General features: G+C 41.7%; 1 protein-coding gene across 4 annotated transcripts; it reads right to left on the bottom strand.

The window, feature by feature from the left end:
* Positions 1–347: 347 nt before the first annotated feature.
* LOC121584848 (drebrin-like protein B) lies at positions 348–14,146 on the bottom strand. 4 transcript variants are annotated; one of them, XM_041901011.2, is made up of 15 exons: positions 13,935–14,146; positions 12,920–12,975; positions 11,190–11,302; positions 11,018–11,092; positions 9,154–9,300; positions 8,572–8,649; positions 8,255–8,406; positions 8,085–8,139; positions 7,742–7,816; positions 5,920–6,058; positions 3,795–3,905; positions 2,671–2,784; positions 2,399–2,478; positions 2,103–2,187; positions 348–1,866 (listed from the first exon to the last, which is right to left on the bottom strand). In XM_041901011.2, the coding sequence occupies exons 1-15, from the start codon at positions 14,015–14,017 to the stop codon at positions 1,730–1,732; spliced, it is 1,500 nt and encodes a 499-aa protein (XP_041756945.1). In that variant the 5' UTR covers positions 14,018–14,146; the 3' UTR covers positions 348–1,729. The 4 variants fall into 4 exon arrangements, with proteins under 4 accessions (XP_041756945.1, XP_041756947.1, XP_041756946.1 ...); XM_041901013.2 differs by lacking the exon at positions 2,671–2,784; XM_041901012.2 differs by lacking the exon at positions 3,795–3,905.
* Between the last annotated feature and the right edge of the window lie 837 nt (positions 14,147–14,983).

Below are 14,983 nucleotides of genomic sequence, written 5' to 3'. Positions count from 1 at the left end.
AAACCTGCTCCACTCTATTGTGTGTAGATTGAGGGGGGGAATAAAAAAAAAATCAATTTTAGAATAAGGCTGTAATGTAACAAAATGTGGAAAAAGTGAAGGGGTCTGAATACTTTCCGAAGGCACTGTATGAGACTAAAAGTGATACTCCTAACTGTGCCAACAAACAGTTACTGCTCTTTGAAAGTCCCCAATGCTTTCACTCCAAACGGATTTCAGATTAATCAATATGCCACCTTACACAATTCTGTTTCTATTCTATCAGCTATCTCATACCGCCATCATATGTTTAAATCAATTTACTGCCGCCACAACCAGCATTTACAAAAGATGTCATAAGACAGGCACACATTTTACTTTAACTCATTTATTATGACGAACGTATTTGCATTACAATATACTCTTGAAAAACAAAAACATGGACAATGGATACATCACACACCTTGAAATGACGTGAACCCTTTGAATCATTCTTAAATTCCTTTATCATTAATTAAAGTGACAATGTCTCAAACTTTTTCTTTCACAATGATTTCATTGTAAGTTAAAAAGCAGTGATGTTGCATAGCCTAATGGTTATGGAGTTTCCACACAGATTAAAATGAGAGAAAGCACTTTCCAGAGGACATCATCACACCACTCTGTTACCCTCCTTTGGCACTGTCACATGATAACAGCATCTGATCAAGGCTCCCTTAAGCCTGCTAAATTAAGCCAATCACAGACCTGTATTTTGATGGAAGCTGGACCTGGCTGTGAAAGACTAGTTAAGCAGAGACGAGTTGTACCCAGGACACAGATTATGACAAGACGGCAACAACACATGAGAAAATATGACTTATGCTTTGTTTTGTGTAACTGGTCCCTGAAATAGTCAGTCATTAAAATTCTCCAGGGGCTGAAGAGAGCAGGGAGGGTATGGGGACGAGCTTTTTACATAACCATTATATATTTAAAAAACAACAAAAGATTTCACAAGGAGAATATGATTGTGTCATTATTTTCACCCCTATTTTCCCTTGAGTTCAGCCACCCAGAGAGCATAGCAAATATAGAACCTTTTGGTTTTCTAATATTAAATTCAACTGCAATACCAAACTATGGTTTGAAATTCACACAGGATTCCTTTCAAGCAAACTCATTTCTGACAGAGAAATACTCACATAAAATATTGGTCTTTGAGGAAAAGGCAAAAAAAGGCAAAAGATCATAGTTGGTACCATTATGTGAGCTATGAAATGTTATTATCCTGAACCCGACAGGAGCGAATGCTACAAATAACAAAAATAGTATACTTGGAACAAAACTGGATTCAATTTTTAAGGAATGTGATCTACAAGTGCTATCAATGTTCACAATGGAATCTTGAATTGAAACATCAACAATGCCTGACAATTTACTGCATCACATTAAAAGGTGAGAGATTCAGTTTGGGGTTGGCAAGTATATTGGTTTTAATCAAAACCTAAACTATGCCATTTAACGGCTCACAACATCAACAACATAATGGAATTGCTTTCTTCAACAAGGATAGATTTAAGCACCCCCTGGTCCCATGGTTATTGTTCATACATTGGTCCATAATGTGGAGATACAGTTCAGCAAACTATTCTAAAGTGTTCACTGTTGAGTTACTTCTAGCAGTTTTCCTACTGCCGAATTCTTCTGGGGGGGATCTTTTCTCTTCTGCCTCCAATATGCTGATCTAGTGAGTGGGCGAGGTATGGACTTAGAAAACCTCCACGTAATTGGCTGGGAACATTCCAAAATGCCCGTCTGGGCTGTAGCCCCGCCACCAGCCCTCGTCAATCATCTCGATGCCAGTGATGATGTCATCAGGATCAAAGGAGATCTCTGTGTCATCAGCTGTGGAATGAAAAGAGGAGTAATACCTCAGATCACCATGTCCATTCAAATATCCGTTGTGGTATTATTTACAGGGGTCTATTCCCTAACTGACTGCCAGTTTCCATCTAGCAGTTCTACCCACATTGATTCTCTGTATTGGGGTAAAACGTCACGGTTACACATTTTTCATAGAGAACCAGTTCAGTGGACTGAGTGTCAGCTGTAAATTGTCAGTAGGCTGTGACTATGCTTACCAGCCTGGTAGTCGTATAGAGCCCTGGCACAGACACCTCGGTCCGTCTTCTCCTCTGCAGGCACCTCACATGTGTTCTCTTCCACCTGAGGGAACAAGGGGTGCTGTACCTCAGAATGCCCTTCAAGTGTAAGTTCAACTGCAAATGTTACCAGTTACATCTTTTGACTTGAATGGTATTTGAATAATGAGAAGGTATTTTCAGATTACAAAATGTATGTTATCGCTGTTCATAATTAAATCCTCAGCCTTGCTGAATGATTTTCACTGCTCACACGTGCCATGACAAATATTCACCTGTGGGGGCTCTTCATAGAGATCGTTTTGGGCTGGCTCTGTGGCATGGTTGTGATGAGTGGGAGGTGCTGGTGCCTTCACTGAAAGGGGAAAAAGTCAGACTTTTTTGAAAATACTACCTCTCTCTACCAAAAGGTGGCAGCAGCAGCAGGGATCCAGAGTACAAAGTAACTTAGAAATGTGTCCAGAGAAATGGTCATGATGATACACAGATGAGAGATGAATATGACTGTTCGGTGCTCAGACTGAGGTGCATGTGGAGTAGGGCCCACCTTCATCTTCCCACTGTTCCTCAGGGACTGCATCCTGAACAGGGGTTCCATCCTGCTCATCCAAGCACTCAGACTGGGATGGCTCATCCACAACGGGCTCATCCACACTGGGTTCTTATTATGACGTACACACACGTACACACACGATATACGAGCACAGATACACAGAGGGCCACAAATGTACACACATACTAACGCATGCACTCATAAATATTCAGAAACTGAATATAATCAGCCAGGTCACCCATGATACAAGTCAGTTTTCAACATCCATCCATGGCTGAGGGCGTCGGGAGATGATGTGGAAGCTGGCCACTAGGGGCAACAGTGAGTGCTGTTACCTTCAAGTAGGTTTTGGTTTTGCTAGGGTGCATCTGCCTAAGCATTTGCCTCTGATTCCAATGATTGCATGTTCGAATCCAGCGTTAGATGTTTTTGAGATTTTTGTTTTAAGCCTATTCCAAACCTTAACAATTCCAATGCCTAACCTTAAACACTAGTTGGAATATATACCAAACCATCTGTGAATTCTCATGGAAAAAGACAAGCACACTGGATGAGATTGATGATTACAGTGATCTAATGTGGGCATGATGATGTACAGTGATTCAATAATGAGGATGACGTTAAATTGCAGTAACAAGAGAGGAAATGGAGTAGCATCAAGTGAATCATTTGGACTGATTGATTGAAATGGAGTAGAATCAGGTAAATCATTTGGACTGATTGATTGAAATGGAGTAGAATCAGGTAAATCATTTGGACTGATTGATTGAAATGGAGTAGCATCAGGTAAATAATTTGGACTGATTGATTGAAATGGACTAGCATCAGGTAAATCATTTGGACTGATTGATTGAAATGGAGTAGCATCAGGTAAATCATTTGGACTGATTGATTGAAATGGAGTAGCATCAGGTAAATCATTTGGACTGATTGATTGAAATGGAGTAGCATCAGGTAAATCATTTGGACTGATTGATTGAAATGGAGTAGCATCAGGTAGAGATTTGACCGAAACGCAAACATAGTAATTGTATGTAATGCAGTCACCCACGTGTGAAGTATTTCTCTGTGTGTTGGGAAAGGGTCAGTTTGTGTCAGTGGTATGAGTGAGCTCAGACCTGCAGCAGGGACAGGTGAGGCAGAGCCTGCAGGCAGTGGGGAGGCTTGGTGCAGGGGCGAGCGGGACGGCTCACATGGTTGCTTAGAGAGAAAAGGGCTTTGCAAACGCCCTGAGAAACACACAGCAGAGCAGACAGACATACATGTTGGCCAGAGAGGTTACCCAGCAGAGCAGACAGACATACATGTTGGCCGGAGAGGTTACCCAGCAGAGCAGACAGACATACAGTGGGGGAAAAAAGTATTTAGTCAGCCACCAATTGTGCAAGTTCTCCCACTTAAAAAGATGAGAGAGGCCTGTAATTTTCATCATAGGTACACGTCAACTATGACAGACAAATTGAGATTTTTTTCCCCAGAAAATCACATTGTAGGATTTTTTATGAATTTATTTGCAAATTATGGTGGAAAATAAGTATTTGGTCACCTACAAACAAGCAAGATTTCTGGCTCTCACAGACCTGTAACTTCTTCTTTAAGAGGCTCCTCTGTCCTCCACTCGTTACCTGTATTAATGGCACCTGTTTGAACTTGTTATCAGTATAAAAGACACCTGTCCACAACTTCAAACAGTCACACTCCAAACTCCACTATGGCCAAGACCAAAGAGCTGTCAAAAGACACCAGAAACAAAATTGTAGACCTGCACCAGGCTGGGAAGACTGAATCTGCAATAGGTACGCAGCTTGGTTTGAAGAAATCAACTGTGGGAGCAATTATTAGGAAATGGAAGACCACTGATAATCTCCCTCGATCTGGGGCTTCACGCAAGATCTCACCCCGTGGGGTCAAAATGATCACAAGAACAGTGAGCAAAAATCCCAGAACCACACGGGGGGACCTAGTGAATGACCTGCAGAGAGCTGGGACCAAAGTAACAAAGCCTACCATCAGTAACACACTACGCCGCCAGGGACTCAAATCCTGCAGTGACAGACGTGTCCCCCTGCTTAAGCCAGTACATGTCCAGGCCCATCTGAAGTTTGCTAGAGTGCATTTGGATGATCCAGAAGAGGATTGGGAGAATGTCATATGGTCAGATGAAACCAAAATATAACTTTTTGGTAAAAACTCAACTCGTCGTGTTTGGAGGACAAAGAATGCTGAGTTGCATCCAAAGAACACCATACCTACTGTGAAGCATGGGGGTGGAAACATCATGCTTTGGGGCTGTTTTTCTGCAAAGGGACCAGGACGACTGATCCGTGTAAAGGAAAGAATGAATGGGGCCATGTATCGGGAGATTTTGAGTGAAAATCTCCTTCCATCAGCAAGGGCATTGAAGATGAAACGTGGCTGGGTCTTTCAGCATGACAATGATCCCAAACACACCGCCCGGGCAACGAAGGAGTGGCTTCGTAAGAAGCATTTCAAGGTCCTGGAGTGGCCTAGCCAGTCTCCAGATCTCAACCCCATAGAAAATCTTTGGAGGGAGTTGAAAGTCCGTGTTGCCCAGCGACAGCCCCAATACATCACTGCTCTAGAGGAGATCTGCATGGAGGAATGGGCCAAAATACCAGCAACAGTGTGTGAAAATCTTGTGAAGACTTACAGAAAACGTTTGACCTGTGTCATTGCCAACAAAGGGTATATAACAAAGTATTGACAAACTTTTGTTATTGAACAAATACTTATTTTCCACCATAATTTGCAAATAAATTCATTAAAAATTCTACAATGTGATTTTCTGGATTGTTTTTTCTCATTTTGTCTGTCATAGTTGACGTGTACCTATGGTGAAAATTACAGGCCTCTCATCTTTTTAAGTGGGAGAACTTGCACAATTGGTGGCTGACTAAATACTTTTTTTCCCCACTGTACATGTTGGCCGGAGAGGTTACCCAGCAGAGCAGACAACACAAAGCAGATGTGGTCTAGACACAAGATGTGATATGAGACAGTCCATGTCTGACAATGAGTTAAAGCTGATAATGCAATAAGAATCTCCTACTGCATGTTTCAACATGGCCCAGACAATCCACTGATCTCACCCACACCTGACAGACAGCTAGCAAGCCCAGTTATGAAACACCCATGGCAGAAACATTTTACAGAATAATCTAAAGTCCTCATTAGGAACTACACTTGGCATATTATTAGCAAACAATTGAATTGGTGGCCTACCTGGCTGGGGGCTGGCAGGGGCGTGGGCAGCAGCAGCAGGGGTGTCGATGTCTGCAGTGCTGGGGGCCATGCCCTTCTCTCTCTGCTTGAACATCTCTCTGGGGTTCATAGAGCGCTGGGAGATCAGAGAGGCTGCCTCCTGAAACACACAGTGTGAGTCAGACATGCACACTGGCCACTGTATAGCTGTAGAACTCTTAATAGTTCAACACCCCAGTGAAATACACTGCTGATAAGCAAAGGGCACAGTCTCCAAAATAATCTACAGCAGGGGTCAGCAAAACCTGGCCCGCAAGGGATTTTCTTTGGCCTCCCAAAGTTTAGAAGAAGGCGCTTCAGCAAACAAAGGAGAGGGGTGCTCAACAACGACGAAAATCAGGAGATGTTATCACCAAGAAAAACTTCTAAAAGGACTAATCGACGTAGAAATTAATCCATTGTACAGGACGAAAACAGGTGACTGACGTTTCGACGTCAAGCTGACGTCTTCCTCAGAGTGACCTGACCATTGCACTTAGCTCCTATTTATAGTCTAGTGGCCCATTGAGACAAAACAATGTAAGAAAATAATAATGCTAATAGGTTTCAAGGTAAATGGCAAATTGTAGCACAAAATAATACTAATAATAAGAGAAATAGTATGTCTCGTTAATCAATAGGCCATGTCAAAATATACATAGGGGATGTAGCTCAGTTGGTAGAGCATGGCGTTTGCAACGCCAGGGTTGTGGGTTTGATTCCCACGGGGGGCCAGTATGGAAAATACAAAAAATAATGTATGCACTCACTAACTGTAAGTCGCTCTGGATAAGAGCGTCTGCTAAATGACTAAAATGTAAATAATGTGATATTTGGTTGTCTGTGAATCCGGAGACACAGAGACCCAAAACAATCAAGGCAACAACATTATAGAAACGAGGACAGTGAAAAATCATTGTTTAGCCCAGGGGTGTCAAACTCAGTCCATGGAGGGCCGGCCGGCCTATTGTCAGCCTTATGTTCTGCAATGCAGAGTTTTAATGCTCATATAATTTTACCAATATATACATTTGGGCATGTATATAACATTTGTGGTGCTACAATTAATGACGCTTTGGATTTTATATTCTTTCCCTGTTCTCCAGTGGTAAAAAAAGTTTAGTGTTGGTCGGCCAATAATACAACGTTAACCACCCGAGAACAGCTAAAGAATACAAAATCCAAAGCATCAATACTTTCTTACATTGTTTTGTCTCAATGGGCCACTAGTCTATAAATAGGAGCTAAGTGCAATGGTCAGTTCACTCTGAGGAAGACGTCAGCTTGACGTCGAAACGTCAGTCACATGTTCACATCATGTACAATGGATTAAAGTGAGCTAAAATAAATCAATTCCTGCTTTTTTTTGTTGAGTGCTCCAACTCCTTTCTACCTTGAATTAGTCCTTTTGGAAGTTTTTCTTGCTAAGAACTTCAGCCAAAAATGACTTTCATTTATTGTTATTTTCAAATACAATCTTGTTGGTCTTAGTTGTGGTCAATTTGCAGTGTACAAATTCTTATACAAATTATTTTCCGGACCCCCGACCACTCGCTCCAACAAAAATCAGCCCGCGGCTGAATCTAGTTGCTTACCCCTGATCTACAGTATGAATAAATGTGTACAATTTCTTAATTATGTCTAAAGAAAATGACAGTAAGTGAAGCTGTAGAATTTAAATTCAAGCAAAGAACAGATTTGATTGAGTCACTGAAAAGGGAAGCGGAACAGAGTTCTGAGTCACAGGGTATAGGGAGTATTTGGACAATCACTTAAAAGCTACATGGGGCCACATTTAACTCACATTGGCTTTCTCCACAGATTCACCACGCTTCATCCCTTTCTTCTGAGTTGCCTGGAAGTCCTTCTCTTGCTCCTCCTGATGATGATGCACCACACATAATTGAATCCTACCTCCGAGGCTACGCCTAATGGTTCTGTATAGTTTGTTCTTGTGCTATTCTTATCATGTCCTAAATTTGTGCTTTCACATTTAAAAACATAACTTAGGTGGGGTGCATGTTGCACAGACTGATCTACTGCCTCCCAAATGAGGATGAACTACCAGTTAAACATAGCAGAATTGATTTTAATTGATTCTCCTCAGACTGCAGGCCAGTCCTGCTGTGAGCCAGCAGAGAACTCACCCATTGTTGTTTCTCATCTTCTCTGCTCTCAGCTTCCTGCTGCTGCTGGTACTTCCTGTTAAACAAATGGTTGTTAAAAGGGGGAAGTAGACTTAATGCAAACCTGGCTGTCAATAAGGTCAGCTAGATAACCACCTCCAGCTAAGTGAACTAACCACAGTTTTACTCACTTCTGCTGGTCGATCATAGAGGCCCTTTCCTTGTCTCTCTTCTCTCTGAGAGTTGCCTCTTTGGCCTCTCGATCCTTCCTGTCTTTCTCCAGCTTCTGGCGCTCCTCGTCTGCCTTGCCGCGCTCCTCCTGTCGCCGCTTCTCCTCATCTTTCTGAGACAGACACACGGGCCATGAGCACAAGGTTAGGGTAGTTTAAAATGTGTCATAACGCCGCATGACACCAGAACATGCTGAGCTATGCTCAAGCAAATCTAACCAGTATGGAGAGGATCAGTGAGTACCTGTAGTGGGAGAAAGGTGTTGGAGCTGGCTTACCTCTGCCTGCGCCCAGAAGTTGTCTTTATTGGTGCGTTTGATTTCAGACATAGCGTTGGTCTTCTGATACACTGAGCCCTGTCATAACAAAATGTGTTAGCCAACAACAAAAAATCTCCTATGCGCCAAACAAGTTCTCACTCCTGGACACCAACCCCTACCCAGATCCAGTACTGACACAGCATGTTGGTTTATTATGGTGAGTTAACAGGCTTTAAACAGCCTTGTCTGGCCTGGCTTCAGCCCTGGCCAGCAATCATGAGCCTCAACTAAGCCACTGGATTCTACTGCAGATGAGTCATTGTAAACAACCAGCTGCACCATCACAACATCCAACAAATTGGAAACTAACTCACACTGAAAAACTCATCCGCAGCCTTGTGCTATAAATCTAACGAAAATGTCCACAGGCAGACAAGTTATTACCGAAACAAATTAGCTATATGAGAGCATTTTATCCGACCACAACACAACTTGCCAACATAATGTACAGATGCTGATAATACGATGAAACAAACTCATAATGCACAACTAAAATGTTTTAATCTCTAAAAAGGATAAGATGCTGTATTTGGTACATACCACAGGTCCCTGGGGACCAGCGTCTCGGAACTTGTTGGACTCTTTGTGGAAGCTATAGTTGGCCCCTGAGGCATTGCCCACCTTTTGCATAATAGCCTCTGGTTCTACATCCTCCTCTGCACGGGCATTTATTGTGACATGGGCGCCCTGGAATTACAGCAGACAATTAAGCTACAAATAACACGCATCACACATTCCAGATAAGGCCATGAAAGGGCTGTCCATAGGAGGAATATTTGATATCTGACTGAGCCACCACCCATTGGATTTTTTGACATGCAGTTAGCAGGGTGACTTTCATGATAACAACTGATAACTGAGTCTACTTAAAGAGCTGATTCAGAAACCACAACCACTTCACCTGAAGCAGCATCCAACTGCTGCTTAACTCAAACTAGGGCTGTCAAACAATTAAAATAATTAATTGAGTTAATGGCATTAATTGCGATTAAATCCAAATGTTTGAATTTGCTTAAATGTGGCCCTTTTTCCATTTAATAAACAGTGCATTAAGTTACAGGCATACTATGCTTTGATTGTAAGGGACAGAAACACAAAATTATCTACATCAGAATGTTTTAATAACATTTCCACCATAAACAAAATTCACTGTAACATAAAGCTACTAATGCTCCCAATGTTTCAGTAGGCCTACTCCCTCTCATTTACATTTTAGTCATTTAGCAGACGCTCTTATCCAGAGAGACTTACAGTTAGTGAGTGCATACATTTTTCATATTGGCCCCCCGTGGGAAACAAACCCACAACCCTGGCGTTGCAAGCGCCATGCTCTACCAACTGTTCTTGAAGTTTAACATATGCACACAGCACACACACACTGTCTGTCTCTTTCTCTAAAACATACTGTTAACACTTTAGGGCATTCTAAATGACTACAGCAAAAGAAATACTGGCTATATGGATACAAAGAACAAATAGATTTTAAATGTGTCCAACAATGTTATGAAAACACTAACCATCTGTACTGTCACACTCTCTCTCCCTCCCACACCCTCTCTCTCACACTGGGCAAGTTCGTTTTGCATGGCCCGGTGCCATGGGTGGGCGGTGTTTGCACATTTTAGGCCATTCCATTGGTCCTTAAGTTACATTTCCACACACCAGGGGCACCGGGCCATGCAAAACGAACTCGCCCGCTTACTCCCGCTCTCACACACACACAATCATACACACCCCACTCTTGCATATGCAGCCTACCTTTGAAGCATATTTTTGAGTAACCTATTCCTTTTCAGTTCTTCCTGTGCCATCCAAATTTGGGCGTGGCCTAGTCAGTGGTCAAGTTATCAGGTTGCTAGCTAAACAATGTCGTTTGTCATCAAACTAAAAAATAGTTTAAAATGGCCCGCGACATGAGCACCAATCCGTGGCAGAAAGAAAAAAAACATAGCTCTGATATTGGGCATAATTTTCACATGATTTTGGCTAGAGGCACACAGTCTTCAGCGCTGTAAAGGCGCAAGCATTGACTGTAGTTGTGTTCCGTGTTGTGTTCTGCGCTTAAAAGGGTCTGTGCGGAAAAAAACGTGCACTTAAAAGCTTCCGTGCGGTGAAGAAATGGAGACGTGATTAACAGCGGCAAAAAATTAGCGCCAATAAACATGTAATGCGTTACTATGTTAATAACGCGTTAACTTTGACAGCCCTATCTTAAACACCAAAACTCTATTTCTGGCACTTACAGGGGTGTCTACTCCTTTCCTGCCATTGCTATACATTTAATATCCTGTTGAGGCCAGTGTTGCAAGTGTACACACAAATAGTTGCATCTAATGGCTTTTCTTCATTAACTAACAAGTTGTCTGTGTGGAGAAAATGTCTAAACCATCCCAAATGAAATTACCTTGAGAAAATTTGCCATGGAGCTGACATGATTGGCACATAGTCCTTTCCTGGCATCTTTCACACCTTCTCCAGTCTGAAACACAAATACTCATGAGCATCATTCAACTTAAATTACAAAATACAGAGGAGTGCCACCTTTAGAAGAAAAGGAAGTGTAGTGCAGCACTCACCCAGTTGATGAGGACGTATTTGCACAGGCCAGAGTTTGGGTCCTGGACACGACAGAAAGCGTACATAATTTTCCCACTGCTAAGTTCCTCCACCAGTTCCTCCAGTCCACCATCTGAAACAGTATCGTAATGTTGTCACATTGTAGAATGTATGTTCTATGCAAAGTCTGTCATGTACATTACTGTGTAATGCTGAAATGTTGTACACAATAGACTACATGGCAAACAATACTCCCTTATGCCTTGATCACACCGACAGCGTCATTGCATTTTGGTACACCAGAAGTACATTCATTTTCAATGGAATGCTGCGTTTGCCTTGCATTACAGAGGCAGTTACAGTGCCTTCAGAAAGTATTCAGAACCCTTTACTTTTTAAACATTTTGTTACATTACAGCCTTATTCTAAAATGTTTTAAATAAATAAAAATCCTCGGCATTCTACACACAATGCCCCATAATGACAAAGCGAAAACAGGTTTTAAAATGTTTTGCAAATGTTTTAAAACTAAAACAGAAATACCTTATTTACATAAGTATTCAGACCCTTTGCTATGAGACTTGAAATTGAGCTCAGGTGCATTCTGTTTCCATTGATCATCCTTGAGATGTTTCTACAACTTGATTGGAGGCCACCTGTGGTCAATTCAATTGACTGGTCATGATTTGGAAAGGCACACACCTGTCTATATAAAAGGTCCCACAGTTGACAGTGCAGGTCAGAGCAAAAACCAAGCCATGAGTATGAAAATGTATGCACTCACTAACTGTAAGTCGCTCTGGATAAGAGTGTCTGCTAAATGACTAAAATGTAAATGGAGGTCGAAGGAATTGTCTGTAGAGCTCTGAGACAGGATTGTGTCGAGGTACAGATCTGGGGAAGGTTACCAAAAAATTACTGCAGCATTGAAGGTCCCCAAGAACACAGTGGCCTCCATCATTCTTCAATGGAAGAAGTTTGTAACCACCAAGACTCTTCCTAGAGCTGGCCACCTGTCCAAACTGAGCAATCGGGGGAGAAGGGCCTTGGTCAGGGAGGTGACCAAGAACCCGATGGTCACTCTGACAGAGCTCTAGAGTTCCTCTGTGGATATGGGAGAACCTTCCAGAAGGACAACCATCTCTCCAGCACTCCACCAATCAGGCCTTTATGGTAGAGTGGCCAGACGGAAGCCACTCCTCAGTAAAGAAGGCACATGACAGCCCGCAAGCATTGCGTTGCAGTTGCAGTGCGTTCTGTGTGGTGCATACGTTGGATTTATCAAACGTATGCGTCAAACTGTATGCGTAGACAGCTTGACAGAAATGGTACCAGAAGGTGAATGTTCAACTTTTGTTGCACACAAATCTATTTTGCGCAATAACGCCATCGGTGTGATCAAGGCGTTAGGCACGTTCAACATGTTCAGTTTTTGACAGTGTATGTGTTGTAAGATTCTTCCTGCATTAGACACTGTTTGCTACCTATCTTTTTTCATATGAAAATAGTTCTTATCTTCTACAAAACACTTGTCTAGGATACTTATTGAAACAATAAAAGACACAACTACTGCAAACTATTTACTACCTTTGCTTTCATCTTTTAAATTGCCTTACTGTGCTTTGAGAGCAATTCAGTGGCACACCATAAGTTAGGGTGATGATGATCTCAGACAACATTACAGACTCGATTCCAAACGGAATACATTTAAATGTTGGAGCCTTTCTAAGATCCTGTGTACCACACTCACCTCCCTTCTCTGCCAATCTGATATCATTAGTGTTCCCCTCATAGGTGAACAATGCCCTGCAGAGAAGAATGCCAGGTTACAGGGTCACACTACCATTGCAAATAGTAGATTGGAAGCATAATAAGCAGTTTCAACAACATACATAATTGTTCACATCCATGTAACACTTAGCCACTGCATAAAAAGGTATTGCAGAATAGCATCCTGAAGCAACCTTGTTAGGTGATGTGCCCTGATCAAACAAAAACATGACACTTGGTTGAACTGCATAACTTTGGAGCAACCCATTTACGTGAGAAACTGAGATCCTGTAATAGTGTACTATGTAATTATATGGTTTAAAAACAAACACTTTTGAGAGTCTGGTCCACATTCAGCAACAGGAAGTGTGCTAAGACTGAAACCCTCTGGGTTTGATAAACCTCTTGAGGTAAACCAGGTTAATTCATTAATTCAGGTCATCTTGATCTTTAAACACTTCCACCAACAGGTTTCATTTGAACCTTAAGTGACACGTGAATTAATTTGTTTCTCCAAATACTTTTCTTTAGCTAAAATTAGCTGACTAAGTAACGTTAACGTTAGGTGCATGCAATATTTAGGCATTGCAATGACTGAAGAAATCCACAAAATAAAAAACGCAAACAGCTAACGTAGCTAGTAGCTACCAAACTACTAACGTCATCTAGCATCATCATTAGCTAAATAGCAAGCTAACAAGCTAAGGAAATTGGCAGACAACATGACAGGGTCATCCGATTTTTATATCGGCTACTGTACGAACATGGCAATACTAATTATACTGTTTCATTGATACAACCTTCGTTTTCATTGCACAACAAGCAAGCCAGCGAGATAAATAACTTATACGAAAGGCAAGGGAAATTAAATGTTAACTAGGGAGCTAACGTAGCTAGCTAACTAAAAATAGCGGATGCAACATTTTATGGCGATGCAATTAAGTTAGCTAGCTAGCTAACGTTAGCGAGCTATCCTCCAGTGCTACCGTCCTTACCAGTTGGTGTTGGATTTCTCATCTACCACCTCTTTGTAGGCATTTGTCAGGGCAATGCCGTTTTTGCTTAGGTTCACTGCCATCGTTCAGTCGCTGAAACAGTTGTGTATAGCCGTGCTACGCCCGTCCTACTCGCGGAGGAGAGGCGGTAAAACCGAATCGAATTGACTTCTGATTGAAGTCTCAGCACACAGGAAGCTCGCCTGCCAGCAGCACAAACGATGACGTCAATCGTATGGTAATATAGAAGCCTTCAAAATAAAAGCCCGCATTTAAACATTGCAATGTGGATAACTCATTCAAATATATTTATTTTTAATCAATGGCCACTTCTATTGTGAGAACAAGAAAATGCAATAAGTAATTTATGAAAACAAATAAAAAATATAATTTAAAAAAGAATAATTTTAACACCAATAATGAAAGAATTCTATGTTGACACTGATATGTTGAGAATATTGGGCTGTAGAGAGAAAACGATTCTACCTGTCTCAGCTAAAGTGGGGTCGGAAATACACAGTAGGGTCTCTACTAACAAAATATGTGTGGTTTTGGAGGGGGACTGTGTCGTACATACTGTGAAAGAAAAATTAACATGTAACATGTTTACCTGCTTTGTTTAATATTCATAATTAACAATTATATACTGTTCTACTAATGCTGTGTTTTTGTAAAGGAATGGTTTCTACTCCAGCTCCCTGCAGCTAGTCTAAGCGTGTGGTCAAGGACATGGGTTTTACTCGAGATAGGGGTATCTGGAGCTGACAATTGATTTATGATTGGCTAGGTGACAAAACCAACAGCCACATTCCATTCTATGATTAGTGGTGTGTGAAAGGGAGATGTCTCTGGTCTGACTGAGCCTGCATTTTCATAGACTGAATTGGTGTCTTTAAGGTACCAGGGACGAGATCTGTTATGAATAGTTGATAAGAACCTTGTCTTGGAGGCCAAACCCTGGTTTCCATACAATGAGAACAGTCTTCATAGCAGATACTGTCTGCTGTGAATTATTCATTTATTTCATACAAATCCTAACCTTTTGACTC

The sequence above is a fragment of the Coregonus clupeaformis genome, chromosome 16 (assembly GCF_020615455.1).
Source record: "Coregonus clupeaformis isolate EN_2021a chromosome 16, ASM2061545v1, whole genome shotgun sequence".
Classification (NCBI taxonomy): domain Eukaryota; kingdom Metazoa; phylum Chordata; class Actinopteri; order Salmoniformes; family Salmonidae; genus Coregonus; species Coregonus clupeaformis.
This window is presented reverse-complemented; position numbering and strand designations above follow the sequence as displayed.

Coding starts and splice junctions, on each gene's coding strand:
- LOC121584848 (XM_041901011.2), bottom strand. CDS start 14,017: ATGGCAGTGAACCTAAGCAAAAACGGCATTGCCCTGACAAATGCCTAC. Junction 8,140..8,254: donor TCTATGATCGACCAGCAGAA/GTGAGTAAAACT, acceptor TTTGTTTAACAG/GAAGTACCAGCAGCAGCAGG. Junction 2,785..3,794: donor CTCACCTGTCCCTGCTGCAG/GTCTGAGCTCAC, acceptor CGTCATAATAAG/AACCCAGTGTGGATGAGCCC.